Source organism: Ciconia boyciana, chromosome 3 (genome assembly GCF_034638445.1).
Source record: "Ciconia boyciana chromosome 3, ASM3463844v1, whole genome shotgun sequence".
NCBI classification, from domain to species: Eukaryota; Metazoa; Chordata; class Aves; order Ciconiiformes; family Ciconiidae; genus Ciconia; species Ciconia boyciana.
This window is the reverse complement of record NC_132936.1, coordinates 80,589,831-80,605,871: the sequence shown is the minus strand read 5'-3', so window position 1 is coordinate 80,605,871 and position 16,041 is coordinate 80,589,831. Positions and strand designations below refer to the sequence as shown.

General features: G+C 40.0%; 1 protein-coding gene across 1 annotated transcript; it reads right to left on the bottom strand.

Moving 5' to 3' along the window:
• Positions 1 to 654: 654 nt before the first annotated feature.
• On the bottom strand, positions 655 to 15,755 carry LOC140650091 (sulfotransferase 6B1-like). The gene is made up of 9 exons (XM_072857974.1): positions 15,703 to 15,755; positions 14,109 to 14,167; positions 6,779 to 7,024; positions 5,132 to 5,271; positions 4,389 to 4,478; positions 3,615 to 3,741; positions 2,715 to 2,809; positions 2,024 to 2,180; positions 655 to 1,074 (listed from the first exon to the last, which is right to left on the bottom strand). Exons 3-9 carry the CDS (start codon positions 6,978 to 6,980, stop codon positions 944 to 946), a joined length of 942 nt encoding a protein of 313 aa, XP_072714075.1. The 5' UTR covers positions 6,981 to 7,024; positions 14,109 to 14,167; positions 15,703 to 15,755; the 3' UTR covers positions 655 to 943.
• Between the last annotated feature and the right edge of the window lie 286 nt (positions 15,756 to 16,041).

Here is a 16,041-nt window from a genome sequence, read left to right as displayed (position 1 = left end):
TGAGGAGGTTCAGGGAGGACCTCATCACAGTATTCCAGTACTTAAAGGGCAGCTACAAAGAGGACAGAGGCTCTCTATTCACAAGGAGCCACATGGAGAAGACAACGGGCAATGGGTACAAGTTGTACCGAGAGAGGTTTCATCTCGATATAAGAACTAAATTCTTTGCCATGAGAACAATCATTCACTGGAACAGCCTCTCCCGGGATGTGGTAGAGTCCTCATCACTGGAGGTTTTCAAGATGCAATAATATAATCTAGGCCCTGTTTCCCATGAAAGGTTGGACCAGATGATCTTTTGAGGTCCCTTCCAACCTGGGCTGTTCTATGACTCTATAAAAGCAGTGCCTTTGAGTGGATCTCACTTGTTAACACCAGCCTGTAATCTGAAATCCATCTTGAAATTCTGCATTCAGAGAGATTAAAATCCCTTAATTCTCTTCCCTCTAGCTTTGATCCAGTTTGTGCTGAAGTCATGGGGAAGATATCCTTTGTCATTAATTAAGATTGTGTCAGATCCATATTTTTGCTAGTGATCTTTTCTGTGAAGATGTTGCCTGATTTGAAACATTTTTGCAAAAAAAAAAAAAAATTCTACATACTAAATAATTATAAGTAGTCTAGAAAGACTGAGTTTGGGTAGAAAGAGAAAAGGGGCATTTCCTTCCAGGTGACAGCTACTGAAACAGGGCTGATAAGTTTATCTGAATATGGTTAGTTACCATCTTATTCAGCAAATGAGTGTAACCAAAGCAAGCCAAAGATCTCACCTTTAAAACAAAAGCCCACTATTCATCATTGTCACTGTAAAGGCCGCTGCAATGTGATTATTACAGTAATTCTAAGGTGCTTGGATCATTTGATCTAGTTTTCTAGTATATAGCATTCAGATCATCTGAGAGTGCATTGGAAAGCTCTTGCTCTAACCGCATTTCATTACTCTTCAGGCTTTACAGTACACTTCATACTTTAACTTTGTTCCCAGCTTAGTTCCTCCTACGTGTTCTTCAAATGCTTTGTCCATTTTCTCATTCTGATCTTCCTTGAAAAGATTCTTCCAGTCACTTACACCACCTTCAAAGAAGCAAAGAAACTCTTGAAAAACAAGAATTTTTATTATTTTTTATTCTATAGATGTCATTCTTGTTCCATTGTACACTAAATGGAGTTGATCCATTTTTCAAGATAAAACTTCACTCATTTTTGCACCAATATAATTTTGTGAAGTCAGTGGAGCTACAGATCTGTGAAACTGCTATAATGCAAAAGAACATACTCCTCTTCAGGTGATGGTGTCCAAAAAAGCAGCCAAAAGTCCTGTTTCCCTGCAGTTCTCTACTCCAGTCAGTTATGACTGATAAGGTGGAAGATGAAGGCTTGATTAAGAATCATCTGGCAGGAGGCAGAGCTGGGTTTCTGCTCTCTTGGCAGCTTGAGTTTTTCTCCAGTGACTTCTTTAATGTAAAACACAGAAACAGATTCTGACAGCCGAGCTGGCCCTCTCATGTCTACACTACACTGCAAAAGTAGTTCCCTTTTGTTTCCCCTTCTCTAAGTACCTGGCTCTTGCATGCCTGGCTTACTTCTAACCTGTGAGTGTTGGCAGTGGCCCTTTCAGGACATCCTACACTCTCCTAAAAAGTGTGATCATGCCACTCAGGCTGAGTTTGGCCCAGTTTTGCTTGCTTAGGTAAGCCTCTAATGGCTGAAGAATCAGTGATCTTGGCGCAGAGATGGAGAGGAGTTCAGATACGTGACAGTTCCTCCCTCCTGACAGTCATCTGTGGGCCTCTAAAATTTGCTCTGTGCAGTTGCTTCTCCTGTGCTGGCTGCAGCCTGCTGCCAGAGCCTTGCTGGGTCTCTTCCTCACCACTGCTCCATGACTAGCCTTCTCAAGCATTACAGTGATAACCTGCTTGATACTAATCTGTAACGCACGTGTGCAAAAAAGAAGCAAAGGATGGGTGGCTCAAGTTCTTGAGAGTGTGACATTTCTACCTCTGGACCTCTTGGAGCTTCCTACCTTTGCGAAAGAGAATATTGCCAAATGCCCCATGGGTCTTCTGTGAGTTCTTCTTCATTGACTGGAAGCTGCTTCTCTCTACCACACTCTGAAGCTCTTTCTCAGTCAGGGAAATCCCAAGGAAAGCAGCTATGTTTTTCACACCCAGGACCGGATTCTGAAAAGAGGAATGTAACATACCACATGACATTTGAACAAATCACACTGCGTTCTAAGGTGTTTGCACTTCCCTACATCTCTCTGCTGGCTACATATATAGAATATTCATAGACTTCAGTAGGACTGGAGTGGTACATAGTGTTTCTCTTCTCCATAATTATTTCAGAGGAGATATGAGCTGTCTTCCTATAGATCACAAAAGACTGTACGTGATTTACAGTTGAGCAAAATCTACACAACAAAATCTATAGTTGAATATATAAAAGCTCCCCCCAAAAAAATTACCGGGGATTTTGATTTACAGTGATTTGGGCTTATATCACAGCTAAAGAGAAAACAAGAATCATTTTCACAAACAAATTTTAAAAAGGCTTTTAAGTTTGAATTTCATCTTTCCTTCCCTTAAAACAAGAATCTATCATCTCATACAGTATCACACAGTTGGAATACACTACATGAATATAATGGTTAATTGGTTTAGGAACAAATGCTCTTTGAAGTATAGAATATTTGTAACTATTGGTAATCTCACCTCTTTTAGCTCTTCATAAGTTATTGTCATAACATTTTCATCAGCAGCATATTTGTTCCACTTGGAAAGGTATTCAAAGTAGCATCCCCAGGGCACTAAATAAAACAAAAGAATCCTAAGATGAAGCATAAATGAAGATTAGACAAGCTCCTTATGAAATAAAGCAATTTTTACTCCTTAAGTTGATCCCTCAGCCATGGGCATTATTAATCATGTCTATGCCAGAGTTTACACCCTTCTGTGGGAATTATGGGGTTTTGCTCCAGGCTGTTCTGACACGTGCACATGTCTCAGGTACATGATACAATTTGTAAGTCAGTACAGTAAAACTTCTTAGTATTTCAAGACAGATGTGAGTCCACCAAAGAGCTATCAGTACTCAAACCATCTTGCAGACTTCCTTAATCCAGTTTAAAACCTTGTTTAACTCTCCCTTCCGCTGGCCATGTGATATGCCAAACTGAAGAATTTATGCAATTTTAAACTAGTGGGATTGTTTTCTTTCGTTTTTAATGCACTAGTCTTAATCCAAATCATTCTTCTGGTCCAATTTGGCATGTAGGTGTTCAGACATCTGCATGGGCACAAGATGATGGACATCAGAGAGGAGGGGTGAAGGGGATCCAAGATAGAGATAAGGAGGAACTGCTGCTTCCAGAGAAAATATCAGTTTGTGCAAGTTAAAGCAGTTTGTGGAAGTGCAGTTTTGATAAGGATTTATCCTCAGGCAGTAAAACAAGTACTGTAAACTTTAGTTCAAATTTCTAACTTTCTGTCTTTAATCTCTGCTTTTATACTGTAAACCAAAAAAATCCTAGTGAAGCTGATTTACAAAGTGCAAGGTTTTTAAAAAAAGTCAAAGCATTGAATAATTGACACAGACAGAAGAATATACTGTACTTTTCTTCGTCATGAAAGCTACGAAGAAATCATCCCAGGTCTCATAGGAGGGAAGAGGAGACATGCTATTGGAAAAATGGTAAAAAGATGTAGCTACATCTTTTGGATTGCGAATCAGCAACAATATCTAGAAAAAATAAAATATTTTATTTGTAGAGAAAGACATAATGGACTATAGTATGAAGAAAACAATAATCTACTTCATAACTGCAGTTTGGGGAATTTCTAATATCTTGTATAGTACTTGCAGAAGTAGCAATTTCATTCTAAATTCAGAAGATGAAGGATTTCACTTTGCTTCAGTACCTTGTGAGGATGATTGCCTATAATTATTAAAATATCTTTTACAGATTAATCAAATTAATTATGCAGAATCTAAGTATGTTTTGCTCGATACAAGCATCATTCATCATTTAGGTCATGGGGAAAAATCACAAAAATACAAATTCTCTCTGAAACTTGACACACTGAAGCCCTCACTTGTGACAACACCATAAAATGCCTCCCATAGGAAATTGTGTCAAAATACATTTTACTGCTGGAAAATTTGTTCCACCCCCCCATCTTGCTTGTGGAGACTGACACAAAGGTGTCAATAAGGATGAACTGAGATTAAGTGAGGTGAATGGCAGTACTTAAACGGGCAGGTAGAAATGGCCAGGCTAAACACTTAAGTATAAGAGTGATTCTGAAAATTGGCAGAAAAGTACTAAATTGGCTTTAAGAAACATCTGTTGGAGTGTTTGCTTTCAAGACATTAAAATCAGCACTCACCTTGGCTTTATTTTTGAAGATAGACCTGGGAAGATTTTCAGGAAGGAGATGAGTGAATATAACTCTTCGAGAAGGTAACTTGTTCATTCGCTTTAAGAATTGGAAGGAGGAAAGTGGACAGTCCAGTTAGTACAAGTATTCTTTATATCAGCCTATGATAAAATATTGCCTTGCTAAACTTATCAACAGTTATTGGCTGATGCAAGTACTTATTTTTTGTGTTACCCTGCGATCTTAGTGGACTGCTCTGAGTAGTTCTAATCTTCTAAAGCCACTGAGAATGAGCAATTGGAAAAAGATTATTGGAAAAAGATAATGAATTTAACATGTTCTGTTGGACAAGGGATCAAATCTAAAGGTAAGATGCAGACTCTAACTGGGGGTATGTGAAAGCTGAAGGATCTCAAGGAGAGAGAGAAGGGGTGAGGAGCAAGAGCTAGTAAAAGAGACAAAAGCCGTTATTTCAGTATTTGACATTTCATGAAACTCTTCTTAAATACAAAACATGCTACGTTGAATTTCTGCCATTCTCGCATATCTAATGAGTATGTACTCCTCTCAAGCCCTCTGAAGTGTCCACTTATCCCTCAGCATTTGGCAATGCAGATGAGATTCATTCTGACCAGATGCCACACACAGAGAAGTGGGAGAGTTCTTACCAAACAGTGGAATATTTCACACACCATCTATTCAGTATTTGAAGCACAAAATTTTGACAACTTTCAATCGTATTCTGTGCCCACCTCATATTTCCCTGTATCTCCAATTTCGAGGTAGGGGAATTCTTCTAGTTCTTCATCAGTCACGCTGCTTTCTTTATTCTGAGTTTTCTTTTCAAATACGGCTACCAGATCACTTAAGATTTGACCTACCCAGTTTGTGCCTGAAAGGGGAAAAATACAGAATTGTTTGTAAAACCTTTAGAATAAACAGAAATGGATTTGCCAGGAAAGCCAAGAGGTAGGTAGTACTACCAAGTGAGTTGCCTGGTCTCCTTTCATGTGATACAATCACAGCTGACTATCTGGACAATCGCCTCTCAGGGTCCTACCTTTGCTCTTTATAAGGATACATTTCTCCAACTCGAATGCCTCAGTACATTGTAAATTAACCTGTATATTGTAAATTAACTTGTAAATTGTAAATTAACTAATAAAGAAGAAGAACCACTAAGATACAAATAGGAAAACAGACATTAATGTAATACATTTTTATTGTGACAAATATAAGGAGGATTGAGGTGGTAAACCTGTACTTCAAAACCTAGTATATTATATATGTTTTCTGACATGCTGCACAGGATTACCTTGGGAGGAAAGATGGGTCACAGAACTTCAACACAGGCAGAACTAGATCTGAAAATTGTGCTGTATGTGCTCATTTTCTTTACCAATAGGCAAAAATTCTCTGAAGTTACATTTCTTATACACATTTATTATATTTTTATTCAAAACATAAAGAAAGAGCCTGTAGTGAACTCCCATCTTTAGTTTACCATTTCCTGATTTCTGCACACTGGGTTCCTACTGTAGTGACAAAACTACAGTCTTAATAACTGCGTTCGGGTGCATAGCATTTCTTCAAAAAGAAAACATGATGAAAAAAGCAAAAACTTTACAATCCTGTCAGCTGTGACTATCTACTGTAAGACAGTGTGGATCCAATTGCTGGAGGAGAGAAACAGCTACATTAAAATGGATATGAGACACATCTAATCCAAACCTGTAGCTCTGATATGGGCCAATGTAGGGTGCTTTCAAGCAGAAGGAGCAAAGATGCAGGGTAAACTCGCAACCCTTGCAAAGATCTCCTCTTGATTTCCCAATAGTCAAAGATCAGTGTGATCAATTCAAGTGTTATAAAAATATTTTTTTTTATAGTTATGGATGTCAGATATTCTTGACATCTATGTGAAATAAACTAAAGAATATGCAGCATGGCATGTGAAGGTACCAAAAGCTCCATTCTGTGTAAAAATATAAAGCTATTAACTTTACAAATATAAATGTGAGAGCAGATCCTGCAATATCAGGAGATCTAGTTATCTCTGGTGTGAGAACTGTATTTTAATTCTCTCTAATTTGTGCATGTAACTTCGTAACTATAAAAAGTAAAGATAACAAAAACCTTTACATGCTATAGAAAAGAAAATCAGATGTCTTTTTCTCAGTCATTTGAAAAATTGCCTATATAAAATCTTCATAATTAACTTTGTTGTGCTTTCTGAGAACAAAATTAGTTCTACAAAGTTTTGTGAAAATTCTAAATACTATTATTTCATATAATATATAATATTATATATCATATAATATGTATTATATATATTTAGTACAAACCTACTTATTTGCCATTACATAACTTTATTTATGAAGAAAGCAAACTATATTCACCAGTTTTAGGGTATCCTGCCAAAATGATATCATCACTTCTGGCTTCAAGGGACTCCATGGCTCTGAATACTTCAGGACTGCAAAATGTAACAGGGTAGAGAATCCCCTTGTAAGAAAAAAGCAGTTCATCACGATCCATTGTGTTAGCAGCAGCCATTGCCTTATCTATGATGTCAGCAAATTTTTTCCTGGACTTCTCCATTCTTCTCTCTCTCACACACACAGGCTCCGTCACAGTGTGAAATGCTATGCAGAAAAAGAGAGCCACAGATTACCTTTTAATAGGAGGGTGGGGTTTTTTTGACCCTGTGAGCAATAATTTACTCTCTTTCTGAAACTGTAAAGAAATAAGCAACTCCAGTCAAAGACCTTAAGTAATTTGAACCTTTTGAAATCAACAGAAGTTGAACATAGGCAAACAAGAAAAACAAGAAAATGCAATTGCATTCTAGGTTAAAGGGCTTAACTAACTTCAAATATCATGCCAAAAAATCTGTAGTTACAGCATAGAGATAAACAAAATATACCAAAATAGAATGACGTGAATTGCAGGCTGGGGTTTAAACGGCACAATCACATTCCTCATGGCAGTTCTGCTCTTTCCATTACTCGGTCTGCTGGGGGTTTTTTTGTTTGTTATTTCACTTATCATTCTCACCGAAATGGGATCAAATGTGTTGGGATTGGGAAAGAAAATGTTCAGTGCACCAGCGACTGAGCTGTGGACTGTCCCATGAGGATGGCTGACTGCTCCCTCCATCTGGTGCCCAGGAGGGCAAGTGGACACAGACACTCTTTGGCCATTGTTCAGACTGCAGTACAGAGTTCTGGCTTTCTGGTAGTTACATGGAAATGACTCATTTATATGTGTTCTTTCCTTAATGAGCTCAATCATTGTTCAACAACTGATCAGTCATTACTGAGTTGGTAATAATATAACCTCAGGTACAATGATTAGCATTTATAATGCACTTCAGATGTTGAGCTTCTGACTGCACTGACCTCAGTAGAAAAACTGAAGTTAGGCCCAGGTTTAATATTCAAGTCTCCAGGAAGAGGATGGGTCACAAGGAACAAGAAAATAGTTCCCCCAAAAAATTCATGCCAAGCATCTAAATACCATTCTTTCTATCTCCATCTTTTGAATGCTGCCTGTTGGGCACTTGGAGCAGGAAGACCAGCGACTGCATACCTGTATGCTTTTGCCATTTGCTTGCCCTGAGGGATTCACGCCTGGTCCCTGAGGCATGCTGCAGTGCTCGCAGGATGACCTAGCCTTACATTTTGACATCAATTTTGTTCAGTCCATGGAAATCTTTTGCTTTTCCCTTCATTTCCTCTTTTCTGTAAAACTATGTCAATACAGGAAGACTACCTATGTGCAGGCATCATCTGAACCAAGGGGACATCATACGACTCCTCCTCGATCCATTTGCTGAATGAGATCCGTGCCAAAGCGCAGCCAGGTGGCACCACCTGCATCACTTCACTGACATTCGCTAAATATTGCTGTACCATGAAATAGCACCTTTGCTGATTCTTGAAGTGTAACTAGCCACGCTAGCAAAACAAAAAAGTGGCTTCCCTTAATTTTTTTCCTTTACCTTCCCTTGGCATTAAACTGTCATGGACTGAAGCTAAGAAAATGTGTTTAATTGGTATTTTTACCTGCTGGCAAAAAAAAGGGTTGGGACAGTACGCATTCCCTAAGGAACGAAAAAGGGGGAAAGGGTATGTAAATTATTAATGTATCTATCTCATACAATAGCATAGTGTTGGAATAAGATTTCCGTGAGAGAAAGACAGCTCATTTCACTCCTACACTTCACTCATCACAGAATGGTCCAAAGAAACTTTGATAGAGAAAATCCAGAGGATTTCCAGTGTATTTTTGCCAGAGAGAGCAGTCAGGCCAATTATTCCTTGCAGGCATGATTTATCCTTAGGAACCAAAAAAAACAGTATTAGTGGAGAAAAACCAATTAGAAGACATAAGTCATGAGGAGGGATTTTGAGAGGAGTTAAATTTCTTGGCAAAAAAAAAAGCAGGACCAAGATTTAGTAATGTGAGCCTTTGATACAGCCATCTGCCACAACACCTGAGCCGGGAGATGGGAGGATTGTACCTTGCACCGTACATGTTACACAAGAAGACCCTCTGATCTTGCCAAATACTGAACCCGGAGACTGACGGAAAACATCAGTTGATTTAAAGTTTCTGAGAAGCAGCTTTAAAAACATGGAGATTAAAAACAGATTAAAGGATTTCGTAATCTCCAGATTAATGGTATTTGTTGTTCAAGCCACTACAGTGCCTCTAAAGGTTTCTGACTTCCCATACTTATCAGATCTGGTCTTTCCTGATTGTGGAGCTTTGCAGAAAGAGGCTGGTGACCTTTTCTGTGATAGCTAAAGGACACTGCCAGCTGACAGTTGCCTAGTGGACTGATCTGCTTATGCAGATCCATTCCCTGTTAAATGAAACAACAAAGCAATACCCTTAAAACTTGTGCTGTCAGGTGGTAAATGAGAAGAGGTGGGTTTCTATAACTATTCCCATGATCTGCATTAATGTCAGTACAACTCTGGAGAAGGCTTCCATAAATTAGTCCTCCAAAATGACCTAATAAGATTTAAGATGGATCCATTAAGATTGATCCATTCATGAAGGTACCCTAAATCCCCCTGATCATCCATCTGCAAAAAAAAACTTTGGGGGGGAGGGACATTCCCTGGGATCCTATGAATGAGTCCATGAAAAGTAGGGCCTAAAGTAGAATTGGTTCTACAATGGAAATGTCATATGTGGCATTTTTCCCTTTGAATAATGTAGCATGTGCCTGATCAGAGGGAAGTCAAAGCCTCCAAACAGAGACCAGGATGGTAGGATGTCTTAGGTTATGTGATAAAAGCTTGCCTGTACACCCACAAAGGAGCACAGAGAAACAAATCATACCCTGCTCAGATACTCCCAGACCCATCACAGTAGCCATCAGCTCATCAAAAGCTTGTCTACACAAGCCCAGGGGAGCACAGGGAGAGAAAGGCAGGCAGGAACCCAAGTTAAGGACTCAGACAAAAGGACACTCTCCAGCCCCTTTCTGGCTGACCCAGGTAAGCTTCAGCCCCAGTGTCCAGGTGTGAACATGACCCATCAAGATGACCAGTGCTGGAGCACCTTTTGAAGACTGGCAGAGGCTGCTGCCTGGGGCTATAGGCACGTTAAGGAATGAAGGGGAAGAGCCTTTCATGATTGCACAGGACTTATTATGTCAGGAGTACATGACGGGTGTGAGACAACTGCCACAAAACAAATTATTTACCAGCCTGCATGACACTACTGTTATTTACTTAAAAATATAGGAAATAGTGAAACAGAGATGAAAAATAATTAATCCTCAGTACATGATCCAGGCTCATTTTCTTGACTACTCTAAAAAACTGTTTGAGCTGGGGTCTAATCTGTTGTAAAATTTTCTAGGATCCTCCTTCATCTTTTGTTTTCCTCCTGAATTGTAGAGTTTTCTTCATGATGGTCACCTTCCCTGACCAGGACAAAGCTGGTCACAACATCAGATTAGACCACTATCCCTGATCTACAGAAGTATACCCAGCTCTGTCTTTCTGCTACCCAAAATTTCCCACATCTCTTCTAAACTTTCCTCTCACAGCTTCTTTTCAGCCTCAGCTTTGCTGTCTCTGGAGAGTTTCCACTCTCTTAATCCCCTCTCTGGAACAAGGTAGGAAATAAGCAACTTTCCACAGCTTTCATCATCTCTATTAATGTATTGGCTAATTGCCAAAGTACAGATGCAAAGGTTAACTGCCCTCTCTCTCCTGTTAATACTCCACTAGGTAATAAGAAAGAGCATGCCGGTAAATACAGAGAATTTCATGACACACAATGCTGGAGAAAGCACTATCTTATACTAATCTGAAGATGTCAGCTGTACATTAACAGACTCCTCAAACCATCACCAAAAGAGATTTATTTCCTTGCTTGTTTGTTTTATCTGATCTTTCCCAACTGTACTGCTGAAATTAATTTTAAAAGTTGGAAGTCTCTGACTAGAACTTTGTTACCAAATAAATGTGCAGATGGAGGAGTCAGGCCGGTGACCTCAAGAAGTCACCTGTTGCCTCATTGTGTACCTGACATTAAAAGAGGATGGGGAAGAAACAGGAAGGAGGTAGCAAAGAAGAATGTCACAAAACACTCACTGATGTATGTTATGGAGGACTTTCTGATTCTTGCTAATGCACTAAATGTCCTATTTCCTGCAAACCTGACATTAATCCCATTATGGTCTATGCCCCTGAAACAATCAAAGCTCTGGAGCCTTTAGTACAGAAGTAATTATGTCATACAAACAAAGTGTAATGTGGCAATAGAAATGAGGCCAAATATAAAATGCAAATGTAAAGTATGCTAGATAAAGCTGATTAAAGAGGTATCTTGAAACAGGTTATCCAGATGCATTAAAAAAATCAGTCCAGTCCAGTCCATTCTTTGCAAAAAAAATAATTGCAATTTTAATTTTCAGTATATGAATTTGAATGCACAAATCAGGATTATCAAAACAAATGCAACTTGCTCAGTGGAACATATGAGACATCAGTGGAGATATTCCTATAGGAGCTGGAAGTGTGCAGCTTGGATCTTAAGCATAAAGTCAAAACTGTATTTTCACAGAGAGAAGATAATTTAATTCCTTGTCTGAAGATCATATTTTAGCTGTTTTTTCACTTAACTTATCAAAGACATTTAGTTTTATTCAAATATTGTAGTATTAGGACTGGAAAGTCATGCAAAAAGAACTAAAGAGTTTTTTTCTCTGTTTTTTTTTTCAAAACATGTTTCTCCATGGATTTTGTTGAGTCCCAGTCATGACACTGTAAATTAATGCTTTAGAGAGTTCAAAGAAGAACTGCCAGCTAATGGTCTGTGGGCTTGATGCTAACTAGGTGGCTACCAGGCCAATTTGGGCACCACCAATAACAATCTATTTACTCTTGGCCCATGTTCTACCACTTTCTTTCACCTCCTGCTGCCCTCTGAAGGACTAAGTGAGCTGACTGAGCTCCACATGGTGTGTTGTGGAGGAGGATGAGGGCTGTAGTGTGTACTGCTGGAAGTAAAGTTGGGACATGGGACATAGGGCTTGGTATCCATACCCTCCTACCCTTGTAGGGTATGGAGATGAGGGTACAGGAGAGATGAGTTGATGTAAGGGAATAGAGAGGGAAACAATAATTTGAGCATCTCTTCCCTAGAAATACCCAGTTCACAACTATCTATGGACAGTTTAGCCAAACTGAAGATTAATGGTAGCTAGTGCAGGAAGAGTTAAATGCTCAGACACCACTGTGTGATAAGTGCTTTTCTGCTGCTTCCAGGGTAAACTTAGCAGCATAGTTCTTTTTGGTAGCATCACCTCTAACAAACCCTGAGAAACACGAGATGGCTCCATGCAAGGCTTCTCCAGATGTCTGTGCTGCATTTCCTAGTGTTCTGGGTGCAGTGCCGGACCCAGGCTGGCTCCAGCATTTGTGCTGCACTGAGCCTTAGCAAACAATTTTTCCTAGAAGAAGCACATGGAGACCCCAGTGCAGAGGCACCTAACCACTTCCTCAGGGACCAAGCTGATGCTGAACAGGCAATTCAAGCCCTGTAAGACACAGGCTAACAAAGCCACTGTCTCAGTATTCGGCTTCCCAGTATGTCTTCTGGTAGCCATATAATCAGACTTTCCCAGTCTGAACACAGATATCTCACAACTGCCCATCTTTCCTCCCCTGCTTCGTGCAGCATCTCATCTTTTACAAATGACTGTTGCGTTAAGAGTTACTGTCGCATACAAATAGGAGTCTGAGGAGTGGCTTGGGGGGGGAAACCTCCCGTTGAGTCACGAGGTTCAGACAGGACCCCCTTGCTTTCAAAACTCCTTCTCAGAGAGGAGTCTAGGTGCGGCTAGGTCCTGTCTTAGTCTCAGACTTGCTCAACGGTTTATTTTCTAAGGACTGTGTGTATAGCATCGTTAAGGCGACAGCATCAGTTTTACACCCCCCAGTCTGGTCGTGTTGAAGGAACTATCACGGCCAGAACAGTGAAGAGTGCAGTTTATCGGAGCAACAGACACACAGATTCTTTGGATTACAGGTGATAAATTCACTGTCTGCAAAGCACATACAAATGCCAAGAATATGAGTATGAATAACACGGCCGGACACGAACAAGTATATAACACAGCCGGACAAGAATATAAGTAACACGGCCAGACACAAACGCATTAAAAGAATAAGAAAGCAACTCCATAGAGATTTCTAAGTTTTCCGCGGAGGCACTTGATATAACCAAGTGTTCGACTCTTACCCAAAGGCGTCCCGATGGGGGGGAAGAGAGGCTCAGCCCGTCGACTGATCCCAAACGTCAGAGTGGTACACGATGGTGTCTTCCCTAACATTCTCTTTCACTTAAGCTATTTTATACTATCTTTCACCTTTCGGGTGGAGCTTGAGTGACACTAGTCATACATACCTTTGTTTAGGATTGGTGTAAAGTTTTCTCGCTTCGCTTTTAAAGGTATAAGCTAGAAAAATTCAGTGCGCAAGCTCAGTGAGGGGTGGTCGCACCTTGGAGGCGGGTAGCTTTTGGGATGGACGTGTGTTTTGGTATTATAATGATGTTATAATGAGCAAAGTTCACCAAAAGGACAGCATTTTGTCAAAAACGTGGCAGGCTGTTGGCCCAGGGTAGTAAATATGCAGCTTATCAGTTCCATGACACCTTTAAGTTCCCCTATTATTGCAGAGCCTGGCCGCGGCATCTCCACACCACTCCACCCTCCGGGCAGCGCCTCTTAGAGTCAGCACACCAAGTTGCCCTGGCGTTACCAACATCTAAGGTTGCAGGCCTAGGGAACTCCCATGGAGTGGATTCCTTACATGTCAGCCGCATCCCACCTGGGGAGCTTCTTCAATGCTGTGCCTTACCTAAAAGTGTGAATATAAGTTCTGATTTTTAAGTCACCTCAGCCATTATCCCACAATGACGAAATTCCTGCATTGTATTTTCTTCCCAAGCAAACCCAGTGCTCATGAATAAGGAACTATTTCTGCAAAGATATATGTGCCAGACTAGCTACCGTTCCCCTGCAGTACCCAGGCAATGTGCATCAGCCACAACCAGGGAGCAAACCCTAGAGCCAAGCAGTGAGTCCATTTGTGTGGCTGCTCAGCTCTTGGCCTGCCTCCCAGGAGTGCTCTGCTACTTTCTACTAAGGGACTCTGCTGAAGAGCTTTCACCACGGGCCAAATGTCATGTGCTCACCATAAAGTTTCTCTCCATCCTCCTTTTTCCATTTTCTACCATTTTCTCACCCTCCTGATCTACTAAAAGAAAAAAAAAAAACAATTAAAAACCCCCTTTTTTAATCCCCTCATGATTTTTTCTTCCTTCTTTGATATGGTCAGCAGGTTTGATTCATTTTGCCAATTAATTTTTTTGAGCCCCAGCAGGACTGCTTGGCTCTCATCTTCCCTAATTAGATTCCATTCAATACCTCCAGATTCATTCCTAGAGGGGAAAGGTGAACTCATATTTCACTTGATGTACCTGATACTGGACAATTGTCTCTTCAAATCTCCAATCTGAGGAGCTTTTACAGCATAGAGTTAATCAAAATACACAGTCCCCTTTGATCTCAGGAAAAACACAGATACAAAAACATGAAAGCTTCTCCCTCTTTCTATTTCACCCTTCTTCTTTCTTAGTCTCAAGGCTCCCTCATCTTCACCACTCCCCTTTTTGATCCTAACACAATTCCTCAGCTTTCATCTTTCTTTACACATTCTCTAGGTAAGTCTATTCCCTACATTGAGATTTGCTTCATTGTGTGAAGATGAAGGGATTTTACATCCAAAACAAGATAAAAATAGTCAGCAGTAGTACAGCTCACCAGACTTACTAATGTGTCCATGAAATATATTTCCACATGTGGCTTGGAAAAGGCAAAACTTCTGTGTCTTTTTATTTTTAGGTGAGTAATTTATCTTATTTAAGTCTTTTTCTGCCAATAATTATGGCTGTTCTACATCATAGTAACCCCACAGCTGCTGCCTTTGAAGAGTGAAAACAGATAGTTAATGACAAAAATCCTAAACACCCACATCTTTTACCATCCTGATTTAAAGTATTCTTAAACTGATGGCATTTTCCTTGATGTACCAGGGATACCATTCAGGACCTGCTTCTGAAGCTCAGTCCTCCAGGTCTTACTTTGTCTCCCCCACTACCTCCAGCCAGAGATGGAGTCCTTCATGATGGTAAGATATGGTAGACACCTGAGACTGCTCCAGTTTCAAATCTATCTCACCATATGGCTTGAAACCTGTGTTTCCCATTTTTAATAGCAATTTTATAACAGCTGTCTCTACAGACTTTATCAGAATTGCTGGGATTTAAAAGTCAGTGCAACAAGACAACAAAAAGGCTCCTGCTAGTGTAGAGTGCCAAGTTAGTAAATTATTTTTCACTCCTGATTAGTTCCAGTGCTGTTCCCACACTTAGTCTCTGCCTTGTGATCAGCAGCAGAAGCTGTTTGGTAACTGGGATCCTTAAATCCCTACAGAAAGGAGTGAGGCCACCGACCAGAGGCCACCAAGAGTAGCTTTGCTGGATCATACTGTTCCTCAATGAACTGATGCCATCCTTAAGGTTTAAGGTTATAAATGGATTTTACTTGAAGGAGAGCTAGAAAAAGAATGATTACTAAATCATACAAAGAAGTTCAGATTGAATAGCACAATCCTTTAGTGAAGGCCTTATTATACACAGACCAGATCATATTGTGGGAAACTATCATTTCACTCATTAGGTTTTAACCCCCACACTTACCTTTCTTCCCAGCTGATTTCCTACTAACCTTTGGTAGCTGCTGACTTGGAAAAGAGTAGAGTGATCTCCAGTTAAGGCGACACATACCAGGTAAAAGCAAGCTGTGGAAGAAAAGTGTAGAAATGCAAAAAATATCCTTTTCCCCAAACCTGAGTACTATCAGGTTGTAGAATTGCAGGGTGAGGGAGAAATGGAGAACACTGCTTTGAAGAGAAGGATAAAGAGCTGCCCTGAGGAAATGCCCCCTTGAGCAAGACAATAGCTTTTATATATTAAAACACTCTTATATTAATAAGGGTTTATATTTTTATGAGTATTGATCTTTAATTAGTTGATTCATGAACTGTATTTACTCCACAGAAATGTT

Excerpts from the sequence above, each read along its gene's own strand:
- LOC140650091 (XM_072857974.1), bottom strand. The coding sequence starts at position 6,980 with ATGGAGAAGTCCAGGAAAAAATTTGCTGACATCATAGATAAGGCAATG. Across the intron at positions 5,272-6,778 it reads GGCAGGATACCCTAAAACTG|GCACAAACTGGGTAGGTCAA; the intron begins GTGAATATAGTT and ends TTCCCCTTTCAG. Across the intron at positions 2,810-3,614 it reads AGCTTTCATGACGAAGAAAA|TGCCCTGGGGATGCTACTTT; the intron begins GTACAGTATATT and ends TGTTTTATTTAG.